We start from the raw sequence: 19,660 nt of genomic DNA, 5'->3' as shown, positions 1-19,660 counted from the left end.
TTTTAATTCAGGAGAATAGCTAAGAGAGTAGTTTTATATTACATATAATCTGGTATAAATGTGGACTGCAGACAAAACAAGTTTCTCACTGCTTCTGTTGATAGTAATCTAATGATTATGTGACCTTTACATTCACTGACACCAAAAAGGGGAAAAAAGTATATTTTGTTGATTCAGCAAACTGAAGCAACACACACAGCAGCTGTATGACTACCAGATCTGGTGCAAAGAAGGGGATGGGACAAAACTGCAGTGGTGAAACATGGGTTTGTTGCTTTTGGCAGCAGCCCACAGTCACACCAGATTAGGTGCAATATGGTGGAAAAAAAGCTTTCCTACAGAACCTGTGTATTAAAACCCTGTAAGGCCATGGGGATTTAAAAACCCCATAAATTGTGATATGCTTTTTGAACTTTTGGTATTCATTTAGCTCAGGTAATAGTGATGTAAAGATAATAAAAAAAGGGCAAAGTTGTCAGCATAGGTGGTGGAAGACTTTAGGAGTTCATTTAACATTTTGATACATGCTAGAAATCCAGGCTCTTAATTAATGTGTCATCTATAAAGAAAATCTGCTGACCTGATTGCCAGGAATGTAACTTTCAGCAATGTCATGGAAGTCTGAAAGCATGTGAGGTATTAAAGACTTTGCTGTCCTTTCAAGCAGGAATGTTTCTTTCATCTGGCTTTTGTGGTCCATATAGCTTGTTACTGACCCCCTGTAGAATCAACGTTTGGAATTGTTCTTGGTCACGTTGATTTAGTGAATTAGCTGGAAGAAATTGCCTGTAACTCTTTTTCCTGGAGAAAGCTTAGAGGGAGAAAAAAGTCACTCTAAAAATCAGCTTGCTTCCTGTAAACTGTTTTTTTTTCTTTTTTTCTTTTTTTTTTTAATGCTGCATACACACACATGTATATATGCACAAACACTTGGCAATCTCATTCTTAGTTGCAATCTTCTTAGTTGTGCTCTGCCATATCCTGAACTTTATTCAAATTGATGGGTCAGGTATGGAAAATATTTTGTGTAGAGATCTTAAGGTTCAGTTTCAGTCTCTGAGGACAGAACTGGTTTTGCTTCTGTCAAGAGATGCTTTCCTGTGATTGCTTTCAGGATAAGGAAATAGTCAATTGCAGTTATTATTATTTTTGTGAAGTTCTGCTTGAATTCTGTAACCACAATGGTTTTAAGAACCATTTTGGATTTTGTTTTCAGGGTTTAAAGAAGATTTCTACTTGATTCATGAGATAATGCGACCTTTCTTGAGATCAGAAGAAAGGAAAGTTTCATACTCTTGATGTCAGGTAAATTATGTAATACTATTGAAGGCAGAAATGAGGCAGGCTTCACTGAAATGTTTAAATAAGAATAAGGGATTTGACTGCATTCAAGGCACCTGTTCAGAAAGATTAATTGGAGTTGTGATATGAATTGTAGAAATGAAGACCTCTTTCTAAACTGAATTATTCTGATTTAATTGGAAGAAGCAGCTTCAGGGTAGTGTGAAGTTTTGTTGCAACCTTATCTGCAGTGCTTTCTCTTTGTGCCACTGCAAGTTAAAGCTGTGGTTGTATGCAAAGTCTGTAGTGAAACGTGGTTTGACGTGTAACGACAGCCAGTGATTCCATCTTTCTCAGAAGTACTACTTTTAATCCTTTTAGCTGTTTTGCTTCTGTATGAAAATCAGATCTTTATCCAACTTGATTGTCTTCAATTTGGGAGCTTGGAGCATTCTTAAAATTTACACAGGAAGCAGATTTATTAACACCCTTGTTTAAATGATATTAGGAGGCTGCTGCTTATATCCAGGAAAGACTGAGTTAGTGTTTACCAGAAACACACCCCTTGACTTGAGTCCTGGTGATTTGTGCTGTAGTGTTTTGACACTTTTTCTGCCACCCTACTACAGGGCGTTCTCCTCTGATGGAAATGTAGGTCAGTCTCGGCAGCTTCAGGGTGACTCTCAGAGTCTTATTTCAAAACTGGTTTCACCCATGATTTAAGTAGAGAGGAGGTTGTTTGTTGGGCATAGCTGTGCCTCAGCTTTGTTACATTAACTTTATTGCGGGCTATAACTTCAGGCATATGAACAGGTAAGCAATGAAATACTGACATTTTATGGCACTGCAGTGATATTCATCAGATATCAGTAATTAAACCTGCGGTTTCATGAGAGGAGTTCAGATTTTCTGATTTTGTTTTCTATCGATCAGGAATTAACTTTAATAACCTCAAAGGACAATAAATGTGTATTTTCAAGTCAAAGGATGCTTACTTTCCAGAGACTCTCAATATATTTTAATACTGAAGTGTACGCTGCTTGTACTGCCTCTGTAATATTAAATAGATTTATTACAGGGGCTGTGCTGTGTAGTATTTCCTCAAAACTTCAGCTCTAACCTGATTTTCAGGAAGACTTGGATTATTCCTATGTGTCATTGTCAAATTTAAGATGCAGTTTATTTATAACTGCAGGTTTTATTTATAACTGTTGTTTGTAGTATTCAGGATAATTCAGCAATTAAAAGATTGTATTTGTAAGATAACTAAAGATGCTCCCCTTCCTGCCTCAATCTGTTGGTAGTACAGCTTTCAAAAACGCATTGGCACTGTGTTGTCATGATCCGTGTACAAGCACCAATCTGAGCCCCACTGGGATTTCCTAACTGAGCTACTTGGTGCACAGGAGACACTTTTACTTTCGTCACATCTCCATCCTTTATCAGAGTGCTCTGGACTGCATGCATTGGGCTAGAAAACAAGGATTGCATACGTGTTTTACTGCTGTTAATGTTTTTGAGCCACTGTAAATTAGTGCTCATGGCTTGTTTCTTTGAAAGGCTGGTGGAATCTGGGAATAAAATTGCTATCAGTTATAGCAAATCATGGCTCAGGTAGTGTCTGAGTCTATTAATTTTCATGATTAGTTAGGCATGAGTGGCCTTGTTTTGAAAAACCCATATTAAAAAAAAAAATGTTCCTATGTTAACTTGTTCTCTGATTTCTCCTCTGTGGAGAATAACATGTTGGCAGTATCAGAAGGGATAGAGATTTGTCCTGTAGTATTTAGAAATTCAGCATTTATTTCTAATGCAGGATATAATTACGGCCTCATCTTTCTAGAAAATTACCTACAATTTATTTCATGTTCTGTCTCAGTGAATGAGATTTTCCTCATTGTGTTCACTGCATAAACATTATGGTAGCATATAACTGATTTCCTACAAGACCTCTATGCTGTTTGTAGCTTTGTTAGGGGTGTGATTTTTTTTAGCTGATGAAACAAAAGTATTTAAGAGTTATGTGAATATTAAATCCTGTTTTTTTTTTTTACTTTCAGAAATGATTTAGCATGACTGAAGGGTGTGCAAACAGATCATTGCTAAGAATGTAAATATTTGTCTTTTAAGGTTTGACAATATTAAACATGTAGCACTCAATCTTGAGTTTTAGGGATAGTTTCTAAGTAAATTGATCCGTGAATACAATTTCATAATAGTGATAAAATGCCAAGTGATATTCTGTAATAAGATGGCTGCATTTTTTTAAGGTAACATTTGGGGCATTTGTCAAAGAACCAACAGTAAAGAAAGAGATGGCATGAGGATAGTGAAGGGTGATGTCCCGAGTTCCTGGCGTGTCTGCATCTTGTGTGTGCCGATGGCTAGAGTGGGTAAGCTTTATTGACCTCCAGGTTGGTCACTGAACAGAGCAGATAGGTATTAGAAGAATTTCACCTTCTGATGGGTTCAATTGAAGGATCTTGTGTGATCACCTAGATTTCTTCTGTCCCTCCAGTGGTGAAGTATGTCTTTTTTTCTCATTCCTTCACTGGCATGAGGGAAGAGAGGCTTCCAATTCTGCCAGAGTGGAAGAGGATTGAGTGTGTATGGTTGTCGTCTTGTAGAAAGTGCAAAATGAAAAGTTGTCTTCCTTCTATGCAAGATAGTGCTGAAATAGCAATTAAACTCTGAGATTTAATGACTTAATTTTATTTGGACAGAATTGCCTTACTTGTTGTCTCTTCTGGTTATTTTTGTAATGTCTCCTGTGGACTATTTGTACTCTGGGCTGAAAGAGAAAGTAGGAAAGCAGTTTATTCAGAGGCTCTTCAGGTGCATTTGAAGTAGCATCAGATAGTTTTCAAGTGGCTATACTTAATCCACTGAATAAAATTCTCTGAGGTTTTTTTTTTCTGAATGTCATCATGTAAAGCATGCAGAGCTTATATGTAAGACTCAACTAACACCTTCACAAAGAGTCACAATAATGGAGAAGCATAACAGAACTCACAGTTGTTTTTAGCCTTTCATTTTAAAAACTTATTTAATGGGTTTAAAATTTTGAAATCTGGATACAGGGTGTTAGGGACAACAACATGTATTTGTTTTGCCGTCACTTCTCTTTCAGCAGTGTTATACAGATATGTGTTAGGATCTGTCTACTTTTTTTGCTTTTAATCCATTACACTTGACTTCAATTTTTGAAGGATTCCGACCTTTTACACTGCCATGTGGTCCTGGGGAGATATGGACGTAGGAATAACTATGTAGTTATAATGAACTGGGCCAAGCTATTCTCATAGAATCATAGAATGGTTTGGGTTGGAAGGGACCTTAAAGATCTTCTAGTTCCAACCTCCCTGCCACAGGCAGGGACACCTTCCACTAGACCAGGTTGCTCAAAGCCCCATCCAATCTGGCCTTGAACACTTCCAGTGAGGGCATATCCACAACTTCTCTGGACAACCTGTTCCACTGCCTTACCACCCTCACTGTAAAGAATTTCTTCCTAATATCCAGTCTAAGCCTACTCTCTCAATTTAAAGCTGTTCTCCCTTGTTCTATCACTGCAGCACTTTTTACAAAGTCCCTCTCCAGATTTCTTGTACCCCCTTTAGGTACTGGGAGTTGCTATAAGGTCTTTCCAGACACTTCTCCAGACTGAACAATCCCAGCTCTCTCTGACTTTCTTCGTAGGAGAAGTGCTCCAGCCTTCTGATCCTATTAGTGGCCCTCCTCTGGACTCTCTCTAACAAGAGCATGTCCTTCTTACGTTGGAGGCCCCAGAGCAGAATGCAGTACTCAATATTCTAAATATATGATGCAAAATTGTAAAACGATGAAATTCTGTGAAGAATGTATAGGAGCACCTTACAGAGGTCAGAGAGGGTCATGTCTTTATAGTCCTGTGGCTTCTTCATAAAACAACTTTGAGAAGTCTAGCTTCTACACTTAATTATTTTTTCTCAGATCTAATTTTGGTGGAACATTAAAAATCTTTGACAATTTAAATTTTATTTCCTATGTAATTTTCCACTTTATTTCTGCTGTGGTTTGACCCCAGCCAGCAACTAAGCCTCATGCAGCCACTTGCTCACTCCCCCCTCAGTGGGTTGGGGAGAGAATTGGAAGGGTAAAAGTGAAAATTTGTATATTGAGATAGACAGTTTAATCAGGAAAGCAAAAGCCATGCACACAAGCAAAGCAAAACAAGGAATTCATTCAGTGCTTCCTGTGGGCAGGCAGGTGTTCAGCCATCCCCAGGAAAGCAGGGCTCTATCACATGTCACAATGACTTTGGAAGGTAAATGCCATCACTCTGAATATCTCCCTGCTTTCCTTCTTCTCCCCCCATCTTTATATACTGAGTATGACAGCATATGGTATGGGATGTCCTTCGGGTCATGTGGGGTCACCTGTCCCAGCTGTGTCCCTTCCTAGCTTCTTGTGCACCCTCAGCCTCCTGGCTGGTGGGGTAAGGTGAGTAACAGAAAAGTTCTTGACTCTGTGTAAGCACTGCTCAGCAGGGATGGAGACATCCCTGAATTATCAATGTTGCTTTCATCACAAATTCAAAACATGGCCCCTTATTATCTACTGTGGAGAAATTAACTCTACTCCAGCCAAAACCAGCACAATTTCCTAATTACATGAAAGCAAGAAATCAAATATTAGGGAATAATATAAGGCTAATGCAGCTTGAAAAGGGGGATTTCAGTGCATGAGATAGAGACGTGCTATGAAATTAAGAACATAATTGTTTTGAGCATGGTAATGTGTACATCAAGAAATGTAGACTAATTAGGATTTTTGTCTTGATCGTATTTTAACAATCTGGTCTATTCTTTTTCTGTGTCTTTAGGTAATAGGACAGTAAGTCTCTGCTTGTATTTAAAATGTCTGACATTTTGGGGGAGTTTCCACAATCTAAATAATAAATGGAGTCACATTAGCTGAGAGTTTTCATGGTGAATGCTGTAGATTAAGGAAAGGATGATGCATTCCATGCGGAGTAGATATTCTCATCTGCTGTTTGGAGTCTTCATTAAATTACCAGAGATGGTATGCCTTCCTAATATTATGCACTCAATTTTAAAACTGTTTGAGGCGTGATTCAACAAAAGGAACATAATATATTAGTAGGTCATTAAAATTCAAATTGTCCTTAATTCATAGCCTATGTGTCATACCCTTCATGGTTATATTCTGCTTCTAACGTTGCATAACTGTTGGTTGAAGCTAATGCTTTATTTTAAATTCTATAGTACTCCCTTTCTGGGGTAATTTGTTTACAAATGAAAGAGAAAAGGGATTCTTAATTTAAATGTTTGTTAATAAGAATAAAACATGAGGTTTACATGGAATGCTAATGTCTAATCACAGGCATCAAGTGTTCTATTTTATTTGTCTTATGTTCTGCAGCAATATATTCCAGAGCGGAAGGAGTTATCAGTGCTTTCAAAATTAAAAATGAGGTTTTATTTGTGTGTATTCACAACAATTTGTACAAATATAGCTAAAAGGTATATGCAGAGAGACAAGTAAAAGGAGTATTAAAACCCAGATCTCATACTCTTAATTCTTTCATTTATCCTGCCTGCATCAATGAATCTTTCCAGAATAATTTCATACCAAACACTTTAAGAAGAGCATTCGAAAATGTCAAGACAGTTTTGTTATGAAACATCCTTGTGTTATGCATGGCAGCCTTTTACATCTTGGTAAACAAGTGTCATGGTTTAAACCCAGCCAGCACCCAAGTACCAGACCGTGGTCACTCTTAGATTCTTACCCCAGAAAGCATTGATCTCTGGGGGTGAGAATGGGCAAGGAGGATGTTCACCTTCTGTAGGAAGGGCAGTAGGAATGCCTTGGAGGAGGCCAGGGTTGTCTCCAAAAAATTTTGGAAGCCTTCCTCTTGGTGCTAAAAAGTTCCCCTTCAAAGACAGATCTCAAGTGTTGTACTATATTTATACTTCAGAAAGTGTAATGGTGTATAAACGTTGTAGTCCCTGATCATGTGGCTGACATTTTTAACAGTTCATTAATTTGAGCTCGGTGAAATAAAATCTTCTGTAAAACCATGATAAAAGGCAAGGCTGGAGATGAGAGATTTCATACTTCAGTAGTGGATCCTGTGGCTACCCCAGCATGATATTCCTGGTGAATGACACATTGTTACTGCTTTTTATAGAGAACTGCTAACAGGCTTCTCTTGACTTTTTTACAACTATTCTTCCAAAAAGCAGAGGAGCAATTGGTGGATTTGTATTACTATTGTAGCTAGAGGTCTACAATCAGACACACTTATTTTCTGGTCTAGGGAGCAGTGCAGTAGAAGGAATAAACCATCTTGTTTTTAAAATAGCAAAATAGACTGAACAAGTGGCAAACATGGGGATAAAATTATTTGGCTTGTGATCGAATTTTTCATCTGAAATTGATAGCATTTTTTTGAAAAGCTATTCTATTTTTCAAGGGATACCAAAGAAATAACTTTTTCAGTTGGCATGCTTTGCTATTTTTTTTTATACGCAAAATAAATTGGGATAACACAGAGATATATGCAGATTTTCATAAAGATTTTATAATGTTCGGTTCAGTGTGATAAATAATTAAATGTGACCATAGTTGTATAATAAGTAAGTATAATATTGAAGACAGATAGTGCCTGATCCTACTGCTTCAATTGTTAGAAATGAAAAATGATTCCACAGAAGCTCTTGCAGATATTCTTTGTTTGTACCCGGGCTTACTGATCTCTTCTGAGATATCTGTGCACACTGGGCTTTTGTCACCACCTCAGAGCTGAAATGCCAATGTGCTGTGAGAGCTGCTCTCTCTGAGAAGAGCTCTGGCTAGCCAAGTTATCCAGCAAATGAAATATTCATGTTGGGAGCCTAGTTCTGGCTGACATTCACTGGTTGGCATGGTATTGGATGCTGACACCACGATCCTGTATCAGCAGGCTGATCCTTCAGTATTGTTTTTGTATGTCTAGGGTAGAGGATATGCACCGTGTACTGCTCAAGCGCTAGGACTGTGCTTGATGTTAGGATGATAGTCATGAATACTTGTTAATGTATTTTAGTAGCATTTGGATCAGGTTACATTACAGTGACCTGACTAAAAAATTTGAGATCTAATAAAAGCTTTTTTGTTGGAATGCAGCTCCACTGAATATATTTCTTCTTCTGCTTCAGTGTTTTTCCTTGTGTTTGAGATATGCATATATATCTCTTTAGCTTTGATTCTTGAAAGATTTAATACTATCAAATAATGTAAGTAATTGTGTGTGATTTTGAATGTGCAGGAGGAATAGATCTGTGCAAGGAACACTTAAATTTGTGTGGTTATCTTTTTAGAACAATTGCCTTTTTTCAGAACTGTGATCAGTACTTTGTGTACAGTGTATTGATTTTTGTAGAAGATACTGAAAATATCTCTTGTTTTAAAAAATATCATTGCAGAATGTAAAAATGTTGGCTGAATGTGGAATTACTTGGAGTGTATGTCATAGATTGTATCAATACCTTGTATATACTGTTAGCAGAGCTAGGCCTATGGTCTTCCATGCTAACTTTGGCATGTGAGCATAATTCTCTTTTAATCTGATGAATCTTTATAGCACTTAAACATTTATACAATGAAGTGGGAAAACTCTGGTTTTTATGTAATATAATCACATTAAATTATGAAATATACTTAACTCACTGGTACTGTAGGTAGTATGTGTTTAGTCTCAGCTTTTTCCAAATATCAGCTGTATCCAGAATTCTTTACCTCTTTTAGTTATTTAGTTTTGTTCATTATTTGTTCATTATTTGTTCATACCTTTATTACATTTACTTCCTAGTTTAAATTTGCCATTTTTTATCTTGTGTCTCTCTCTCCATTCCCCTTCTGTCCCAGTTACAGTTACTAGAGTTTCCCCTTTGCCCTCTGAGGAAATGCAGGCCTAAAGGAGGGGCTTGGATTAGTGTATCTGAACATACTACACAAAACGGGTAGCAGAAATAAATCATCTGTTACCATACTCTGTTAGTAGTATGGATTTCTGTTTGATCTCTAGAATTGGTTATTGAATTTTATGTTCTTCTTTTGGAGTGGTAGGTTGGAATACATAGATGTACGCATGGAAGTCATGGTGGTTGATAGGTAAAGATATGAATCTGTGCACTGTTAGCTCCTTTGCCATACTTTGCATACAGTTGATGCATAGAGGAATGCTAATATTGATACTCAGAGATAAACCTCAGACTTGCAGCTCTAACTAAAGGCTTGACCTTCACAAATGCATGCTTTATTTTTATTTATAGGTGTAAAACGAAGGTGTATGCAGACAACCTTCCCACAACAAGCGTTGTCATTGTTTTTCACAATGAAGCTTGGAGCACACTTCTACGAACCGTTCACAGTGTGATAAACCGGTCACCACGACACATGCTGGAAGAAATCGTCCTTGTCGATGATGCCAGTGAAAGAGGTAAAGATGATGTTGGTTCTTTAGCTTGCTGCTCTTTCTATTTCAAAAATCAACGCTGACTTTATATAGGCTTAGCCCTCCTCAGCAAAACACATTTGCTGGGGCAGGGGAAGGCAAAGGGAGCAACACCCATTTTTGAAATACAGATGGATCATTCTGCACTGAAAGCCAGTGTAAGTTTATCTCTCTGTTTACTTTTCTGTTGACAGTGTAGAGCTTGTGTTTGCTAGCAGGTTTATCCTATTATAGCTTTCATGTTTTGTGTTTGGAATTTTAGCACATTTATAAAGCTTGAGGGCATTTAATAGTAGAATCACCTGGTGAATAATAGCAAAGGCAACTGTTTGTTACACATATCTGAATTTACTATCACTACCACCATTAGGCTTGGCATTCAGAGGAATTAATTTTGATTATTCAGTTCATGGGAAGTGAAAATTGAGTTTCAATGCTGTTAGAGGTTCCATTTCTTAATAATAGTGCTCCAGATGAAAGCTTCATGCTACAGAATGGAACTTGCCATGTGTAATAGGCAAAACTTGAGCTGATTTTTCTTCTTAAAATGTAATATTATTTAGATTTTACTCTTCATAGTATTTTTAAATTACAGTATATTAGAAATAAAAATAATATTCTAGACAACACTACAAATTTCATTTTGTTTGATATTTGGCTTGTTCTTTGCTTAATCTTTCTTGATGTTATGGGTTATAAAGTATAACTTGGATTTTTTTTTCTTGTTTTGTAAATGAACATGAGAGGGTATTACAGTTTTTTTCGTCTAAAACATTTCTGTATTTTTATATTGAATCACCCCTTTTTCTGTATTTCTATTTTGAAAGTTTTCTACTAGGACTAATGGCTAGTAGGACACTAGTAAAAAGTCTTGATAGTCACCCATTGTAGGTTATTATCTGTATCAGAAGGAATTCCCATCTTTTAGACATGAAAGTGGTTTGCACTCAGCATGCTGACACTTCTGCCTGATGGTTCTGATTCCAGTGATACAAAATTCATATTTTGCTGCTTATGGTAATTCCAACTTCACAGTAAGATGTCTGACTGTTGTCCAAAGAGCAAGATATGCCCGAGATCTGCACGCATGAAGAGAGACACTGGATTTCAGATCATATGGTCTAAGCAGCACAATGGTACATGGATTACAGTGGCTAACAGGAGGTTTTAGGATAGTTAGGAACCATTAGAATGAATAACAGAAGGTTTTCTAGCTGAAGAGCATTAGAAGTGGATTTTTGCACTTCATCTCTAACCTGATAGAAGGTATAATGATTTACTTCTTCAGGTTACGTGTGTGTATGATGCCTTCCATGTTAACTGACCTGTTCCATACTATGTGGATCTAGAGTACAGCCACTTGTGGAGCAGCTGAGTGGACTAAAGAAAGATCATAGCAGCTCACTCTGATCAGCCTCTGACCAGTCTGTTTTCCTAAGGAAGCGCAGCTCATGCACTCAGGTTGTGTTTGCGCTTGACTGTATTCCTTTCCTCTCTTGGGCACTCTCACGTGCTTTTGCTTTTCCTTTTTTACTGATACTGACTTTAACTGCTTCAGCCAATTTCGGTGTAATTTGGAAGAAAAGACAGAGACCTTAAATACAATTACATTCAGGCAGCAGAAGAGAAAAGCCCATGCAAAGTGCAGGGCTGCAACGTAAATATGTTCAGGATTAGATGAGACGTGTGATCAACTTTTGCTTTTAGAAAGGCACAGCATCACATTTTTTGTTTTTTTGTTTTTTTTTTACTTGTGGGTAATTTATAATTATACCCCTCGATTTTGTTGTAGTTTTTCAACCTTTATATAAAAATTCCATATTTCATTTATCAAAACAGTCCTTGGCACTACTTAAAATCAGTGTTAATTATTATTTGTGACAGGTCAGCTTTCTGTATGACCTAGAAATAAAGACCAAGCTAATATTAGAGTAATGAATAATATTGCTTATGTTTTGCCTCTTCAATTTCTGTTTTAGAAAAAAATCAATTTTAGCATAGCAATAGACGTCCTCACTATGAATCGTAAAATTATAGTCCATTTGAAAAAGCATGTGGCTTTGTCTAGATAAATTTTCTGTTTCTGGGTTAGGTAATAAAAACAAAGAAACTTAGTTCTAGGCTGAAAGATAGAGTATTTCATAGGTTTTGGTGGTTATTGAACCTGTTCCAATACTTCATTTTGAAGCCTGTGATCTTCATTTCAGATCACTTAGGCATCTTTTATTTGTCATTATTTTCAACAATTACTGAAAAGGGGGTTTTTTTGTTTTGTTTTCCAAAAACTTGTTATGGTTCCATCAAGCATGGTTTTAGATTAAACAAAACAGACGGGTATGATGCCTGAAAATTTGAAGGGTTTACATATGCTACTTAAGCATTCTGTTTGTGTTGAATTAAAACAGCATACTTTTCCAGAAAAAGACAGTGTTCAGCCTGAGTGTGTATATTGAATTCTAGCATCAGAGTAATTTTAATTGGAATAAAGTAAGCATTCAGTCTGCCTGAAGCACACTTTGTACCTGTTAGTGTCATGCTCTTAGAAGAATGAATTTGCATAATATCACACATTTATTTACACTGAAAAGCTTTGGAGAAACAAGACATATCTGTATCATTGTTCTCTAGTTACTGATCAGGATTGCAACTTTAGTTTTTAATATTGATCTTTGGTAACTATTTAAAAAAAGTTGAGAGGAGAAATCAGGATTAGCCAGTACTTAAAACTAGGTCAGCACTGAATAACCAAGTGTGGTAGGCAGATTGCATTAGGATAGACTACATCCACAGAAGTTGGTGATACAGATACAGATCAAAGCAATGTAACCAAAGCTAAATTCCTGCCAATAACATCTTATAAAAATATTTACTCTTCTTAAAAAACTGTGTTGACAAGCTTGTATGTGATAAATCCTTTTTTTATTGTAGTTTAATAAAAAAAAGTTTGAAACTAAATTTTTCATTTATATTCATATCAAGGTGACACGGTAATAGAATTGGCAAGGTATTTTTCAACTAACACGCTTACTTGACTTGAACTGAATATATTTGCTTTTTTGACATTCTTTCTACTACTGCTCTTTGAACTATCCGTAGTCCTAGGTAAAATTATGCACCCTTTTGATAGAGAAAAAGGTTGAAAAAAATATCTACCACAAAGAGTTACAGTTATACCTCTGAAAATACATGAATTATTATTGTTTCCACATAGAAGTATCATGTGTATGTTTATATGTGTGGGGTTTTTAATATTATCAAACCTCACTCTGTTGGAAGTGTATGAAGCAATGCTAAAAAATACTCAGTTGTCATCCTGGGTCACTCATAGGCAACTGCCTATGTAAAGCATAGAACTTCTCATTTCAGTGTTTAATATAGAATTTAGTATAAATTAATATAGAATTTAGTATAAATAAAACCATTACAGTAAGCTTGCATAGAAAATAATTCTGCAGCTTGATCGTGATGTTTCTTTTCTTCTAGGCCAAAATGTATTACATGCACTAAAAGACTAGTCAAATACTTACTTTTTTCTTTAAGAGGAAAAAAGGTCTTACCTTACAAGATACTGTTACTGGTTTCTGGATGTATGATTAATCCAAAAAGCTAGACTTCTACTACTGGAAGAAAAGGGAGAAATTTGTGAGGGTTGTTTATTGCTTTTAGAGAGGATGTTCTGGAGGGAAAATAGCTGTTTAGATTTGAGCGTTTAACCTTAATTGCTGGTAGCAGAGGAACTTCAGAAATCTTGATGCCTGAGTTTTATTTATCATGCTTTTGTAGGGATGAGACATCAAGCTTTATCTTTTTGCTTATTTTGCTGAAATTATAGTAATATTTTAAGGGCATGGTTACTGAAGGTCTGTCATGTTGCTTTGTTTCTGGGAATAGTCCCTTCTGAAGTTTTGAACAAAGTGGTAGTCCATATGGACATGGTTAAACATGGGAGACAGGCTGTTCTTAACCTTATTCCCTCCATAGCAAAACCACTGCACACATCTGTGATTGTTTCTGAGAGCAGAGAAAGTTGAAAAGTACTTGATAAATTGACATTTTAAATACTTTACAGGGAAGATGAAGGTAGGACTTAAGATTTTTGTATGCAATATTGACCATGACTTTCTGTAATGTTAATTTGTGTTTTATATTAGTTCTTGACTGGCTGCCGTTGTATTATTGAAATCTTTCTCTCTTCCTCCTTTCAGAATTTTACCATTATGTTAATGTAACTACATTCAAGAAGCATTGTCACAGCCCAAATTCATTCATTCAGCTTTGACGTGGTTAGAACTACTTTAAAGGCTTATCAGTACTACACCTGAAATCTGCAGAGAAACATGTTGGTTTGTGTGACTTGCTCATCATATGGTTAGCACAGAGACAAATGCTGCACGCTCCTTTGTGTATATCATGGAAGCCCTATACAATATTACCATGATACTAGTTCTTTTAAATTAGTGACTTTGGAAAGCTACAATGTAAAGAGATGCTACAGACTCAGTCAGCTAAATGATCTCTGTGCTCAACCCCATAAGCCCTGCAAAATGTTCAGACATGTACACTTGGTTTGTACTAATAAACATTTTTACATTTGAGTCTCTGTTAATATGCAAAATAAGAACTAACTTGCTTTGCGTTTCTCTGGAAACAAATATTTAAGATGTATCAACCTCTTATGCACTTTTAGCACAGTTCAGCTTTCAAGATGTGTCAGAACTTATTTCTGTGGGTTTTAGTGACAGTCCAACAATGCACAGAAAAAAAATTAGGAGGCAATTGGGACTCATTCATCCGAAGCAGTGGTAAGGAGTGGTAATCACCCTCAGGTCAGCCCTGCCTCTTGAGATTTACAAAACAGCCGCTAAGAGTTCATACTGTGCTTTTTTCCCCTCCTCCAGTGTCACACTTATTCTTGTATGAGGTACTTAAAAGTACCTTATGCTTTGCACTGTTGTAGTACAACTCCTGTGTGCTTTGAGTGTATAACCTAATATATTCCGTAGCTGTTGTATAAGACGACTTTACCTTTTATACAGATTTGAAATCTGCAAAGTATTGCAGAAGTCTGTTTCTGTGACTGTCAATTGCATTCTCCCTCAACTGTTTATTCTTCCTTTGACGTTCATCATAGCACAATAGGTCTTTGCAATGCAAGTAATTTTGAGTCTCTAGGCGTATGGCAGTCAGTTATGACTGTTCTATTCTGAATAATTTGTTCCTCAGCTAAATTGAGATTTGTTGGTGTTACAGATATTGATTTATGTATACCTGATTCTAGGAGCGTTTTTTAGATGTTATAGTGATAATTTCGTAGAAAAAATGTGAACCAGAAAACCCTAGAGAAAACTTAGTTCAAAAATTATTTTGATCATGTTTTAAACTCCTGATAAAGAAATTATCTGTAAGTTACATTACTGTAACTTAGGAAGCAATTAATTATGTTCAGCTAGTCAAATCATTTCTGTATTTTCTTGGTAGAGAAGCGTTATGTCCAAGAGCACTTATGCATGTGTTTTTGAATATGAGTCACATCTTTTCGCACTGTAAAAACTTGCCTATCCCATCTGGATTTTTTATAAGCATTCTACCTTCTCTTCATTGTTGTGTTTTACATAATGAAGAAATAAAGAGGAGAAAGAACTTTCTGTGCTATCAAGTGAAGCACTTGGAAATGTGGAAGGGCATATTGGGAAGTGTAGAATAAGCACCAGAGGAAACTAGCTGAGAAAGCAGGAAAACAGTAGAAAAGAAATGAGGAAATGTCTCTTAATTCAAGTCTCTTTGTGATAAAAAAAAATTACATAACTGACAGTTTTCATGGTTTTGATCATTCTTTGCAGACTTCTTGAAAAGACCTCTGGAGAGTTATGTGAAAAAATTAAAAGTACCTGTTCATGTGATTCGAATGGAACAGCGTTCTGGATTGATTAGAGCAAGATTAAAGGGGGCTGCTGCTTCTAAAGGCCAGGTCATCACCTTCTTAGATGCTCATTGTGAATGTACAGTAGGCTGGCTTGAACCTCTGCTGGCAAGGATCAAAGCTGACAGGTAATTATCTATCTATTCACCCATGTTGGGTTTTTTCGGTTGTTAAGAAATCTTCCAAGTGTTACAAAATAGTCTACAAACAGTCTACTTTCTGAAGGGCTGAATAAATTCTCATTGGTGTAAGGAAAAAAGGCTAATACAGGTAAACTTCTTCAAAAGTAAAACTCTGTTTCAAGTGAAGTCTATATTGGAATGCATGGAATAATGTGTTAAATAGCAGGAATCCTGAGCATGAATGGAGTTGAGAAAGCAAGGGGATTTGAGGTCAGTCTGCAGCCTGGCCCATTCTTTCATGAATTTGGGTAGATATTTTTGAAGAAGAAATGGAGCCCTGATCTCATTTAACACCAACAGTGTGAGCAAGAACTGTCAGGTTTACTGTTTTCAGGTTCTCGTTGCAATTTCTTTATTTCATAATGGTTTTGATTGTGGAAATATGTGCTGTGTCTTGGTCTTCTGGGATGTATTTTTTACAGATAGAATAATTACTGAAATCATGTTCATCTACTCCCATGATTGTGTGACAGAAATTGTATTGAGGGGAACAGTGAGAGAATGGTCTGCTTTATAAAACAATCTTATATCCGAGCAGTAGCTGTAGTTGCACACTAGTCTGTTAGAAGACAGCATATTAAATAGAATAGCTATTAAGTATGGTGTTCAGATCTCTATTTAGTCCCTATGGTTATAGGTAAAAATCACTTAAAATTTGATGTTACAAAATATAGTGTTACATGATGAATAAGCTACAAGTAATGAAGAATTTTTGTTCAGCACTGTGCTAAGACAAAGTACTAACTTTAAATTATCATTAATACACTTTCTGTGAGACTAAAATATATATATGTTGTTACACTTTGTGCAAATGTCTCAAACTTAACTCCTTTAAATTCAGTTGCAACCAACCCCAGAATTTTTTTACAGAGCTTCCCATGAGAGGCCACTTTCTGTCAACTTTGATGCAGTAGTTATACTTTGTTAGCAATGACTATCATTTCTTAGTCCTGAGGGTGCATAAGAATACTTCCCCAGAGTTAATGTCCAAGTTTTAATTTCAAAACATGCAAGTTACTGTGACCACGCAACTAGAAACAAGAACCTCTTTGTTTTCTGCCCAATCACTATGGAGCAATGAGAAAGCTGGGATCAGTAATTCCATCTGAAGAAGAATGAATATTTATTGCTGATAATGATGCAAATGCAATTAAAAAAAGATCTGTCATTGCCAAAATTGTATCAGAAAAACACATTTTCCTGTATATGAATTAACTCTAATTAGCAAGACAGAATGTGAGAATGTTTCCTGGTAATAATTTATTGAGTACTGTTGTTAAGAGATGGCAAATGAAAATTTAAACCATATGCGTTAAAAACAATATTTAATAAAAAAACGAAAACCAAACCAACAACAAAACAACAAACCATCTTTTTTGACACTTTAATTAATAGGATGTGGTTCTTCCCTTTTCCTAGGAGGACAGTAGTGTGTCCCATCATTGATGTAATCAGTGATGACACCTTCGAATATATGGCAGGTTCTGACATGACCTATGGTGGGTTCAACTGGAAGTTGAATTTTCGTTGGTACCCTGTTCCTCAGAGAGAGATGGATCGACGGAAAGGGGATCGAACCCTTCCTGTTAGGTAACAAGAAATTATTCAATTGGTTAAGATTTTCATATCCTTTCTAGATTAAACTTGTAACTAAGTACTTGAGGTTATTGTACTTAGTTAAGCATTGTAGCATCTTTTTTGTCTGGCTGAAGGAACAATATAAAAGTTTTTACATGGATTGATTGTCGCTAGTTTTTGGTAGCAATAAAAGAAGCAATCAACCTGTCACTTTGAAAATATTTCTAAGTTGTATGTTAATTACTGCAGAATTACTAGCTTTAGCTAGATTTTATAATTATGCACAGGTTTTAACAAAGCTTATTTTTATTTTTTAATTGAACCTTTTATTCTAACAAAGTAAATAGTATTTTGAAAAGATACATTAATTTTTGGCATGTATGTGTTTATATTTCTGTATATGCATTCATTTATACTTGCATGTCATGTAGGTTTATGACAAAGGTAAAGAGAAAGATAACCTGTGTGTAATGTGTACCTTTTAACAGTTGCAAACATACATTTTTCTACCCTTGCTGTTTTGAAAAGTGGGCCATATTTACTTCCCATAAAGCTGAAGATATCGCCTTTACTGGTTTGTTTGTCTTTAAACCAAGAAATTGAGAGGTCTTCTCAGGATATGGCTAATTGTACTACTCCCCTCCCCCAGTTTCCTTTTTAGGAGGGGGAAAAGGCATATAAATTTTTAGTTAGATTGTGACCTATCTTTTATATTATGTATCTTTCAGAAAAAAACAAAAATGTTACAGGAAAATAGCTAGTATTATAAAATCATTTAAGCTAAAAGTGTAAATAATTGAACTACAAAGTTATGTCATCAGCCTAACATGTAATTTACTTACTGTGTATTTGTTGTCTAAAAAAGATGAAATTTGAGAGATGTTTCTAAAGCTCTGAGAAACTACTAGCACTGTTTTATTTTTTTCTACCAGTAACAAATTTGAAAGGAAAATCTGGATGTAGCCCTGACTGTACAATTTTCTTGTATGAAGCAGTAATAGTGAAAACAAGCAGGCCACTTCATAGTCTCCCATAACTTTTTCAAGCACAGTAGCCAGAATTATGATTTTCCTGTGTGAAACTGGTTTCCTTTGTGTGAGTTACCAGCAGTGGAGGCAGAAGTCTTTTTCAGGAATGACAGCAGCTTTCTAGGGGCTGTTTCTCTATCCGGACTCCAGTCTGAAGTGGGAATATAAGGACAACTGTCACTAGTTCCATCTCTGGAAAATTTTGAGCTAGCAAGTACCTCAATGATAACTGAGTTTGAATGGAAGCTTACAGAGAAGTAATATGTTAGGAACTCGGGAAATAAACATGTATTTTGTAAGTGTAAATGTGAAATGTATTTAAGTATATGTTTTCATAGTGACTGGTGCACTTTTTTTTTCCCTCCCCTAGGACACCTACAATGGCAGGAGGTCTTTTTTCAATAGACAGAGATTACTTTCAGGAAATTGGAACATATGATGCTGGAATGGATATTTGGGGTGGAGAAAACTTAGAAATTTCCTTCAGGGTAGGTAAAACTCTGCAGTGTTTTGTTACTCAGGACAGTGCATGTTGAGTTCTGTAAAATACAGATCTGCTGCCTGCATCAGTGTCCTCTTCTGCTGCAGTTAGCACTTCCCTTCCCTCCAGTGGAGATAAGCAAAGATTTTATCTGTCAGTGAAAAATGCATGGTAGAGCTTTGTGATTAAAACATTGAGATGATCATTCTGAAGAATAAATGTGTGTGTGTGTTAAAAGGAGTTCAGTTAGAAAAGCTAGGGGGGGAGCTTCAGTTAATGGTGATTCATCAGTGCAGTTTAGTGTGTCAATGAAATGTGAGCGCCTCTGTTACAAACCTGCTCTTCTTGCTCCTTAATGACTTAATGACTGCATGTGTTCGTTGTAATGTGGACCTAATCACTGTTGTTTTCATTTTTGTTCCTGCCATATAGCAGCATTTCCCTTTCGCTTTACTTATCAGCTCAGAGTATATAGGGAGAAACTTCTGAAGTACTTCAGCTTTCTGAATCTGCCATTTTTCAAGGTCCAAAACAAAACTGAAAATATTTTCAGAAACTTTCCATGAGAAGTGTATGCGTTCTTTTGCATGGAGATTCTATTTTGTAATGTACTTTTTTGGACACCTGTTAGTTCCTGTGATTCATATGAGCCTTTTCCTTCCTTTGCGGTCAGCTCGCCCAGTTCTC

General features: G+C 36.1%; 1 protein-coding gene across 5 annotated transcripts in view; it reads left to right on the top strand.

Moving 5' to 3' along the window:
- Positions 1-19,660, top strand: part of GALNT1 (polypeptide N-acetylgalactosaminyltransferase 1) — an 88,250-nt gene that overhangs the window by 54,825 nt on the left and 13,765 nt on the right. For all 5 annotated transcript variants that reach the window (XM_017814922.1, XM_017814923.1, XM_017814925.1 and 2 more), the window contains 4 exons: positions 9,603-9,769; positions 15,625-15,832; positions 17,306-17,476; positions 18,863-18,980. In XM_017814922.1, coding sequence (XP_017670411.1) covers positions 9,603-9,769; positions 15,625-15,832; positions 17,306-17,476; positions 18,863-18,980 — 664 coding nt within the window. The remainder of the gene's footprint in view (positions 1-9,602; positions 9,770-15,624; positions 15,833-17,305; positions 17,477-18,862; positions 18,981-19,660) is intronic.

The sequence above is a fragment of the Lepidothrix coronata genome, unplaced genomic scaffold (genome assembly GCF_001604755.1).
Source record: "Lepidothrix coronata isolate B3197 unplaced genomic scaffold, Lepidothrix_coronata-1.0 Scaffold47, whole genome shotgun sequence".
In the NCBI taxonomy this organism is placed as follows: Eukaryota; Metazoa; Chordata; class Aves; order Passeriformes; family Pipridae; genus Lepidothrix; species Lepidothrix coronata.
This window is presented reverse-complemented; position numbering and strand designations above follow the sequence as displayed.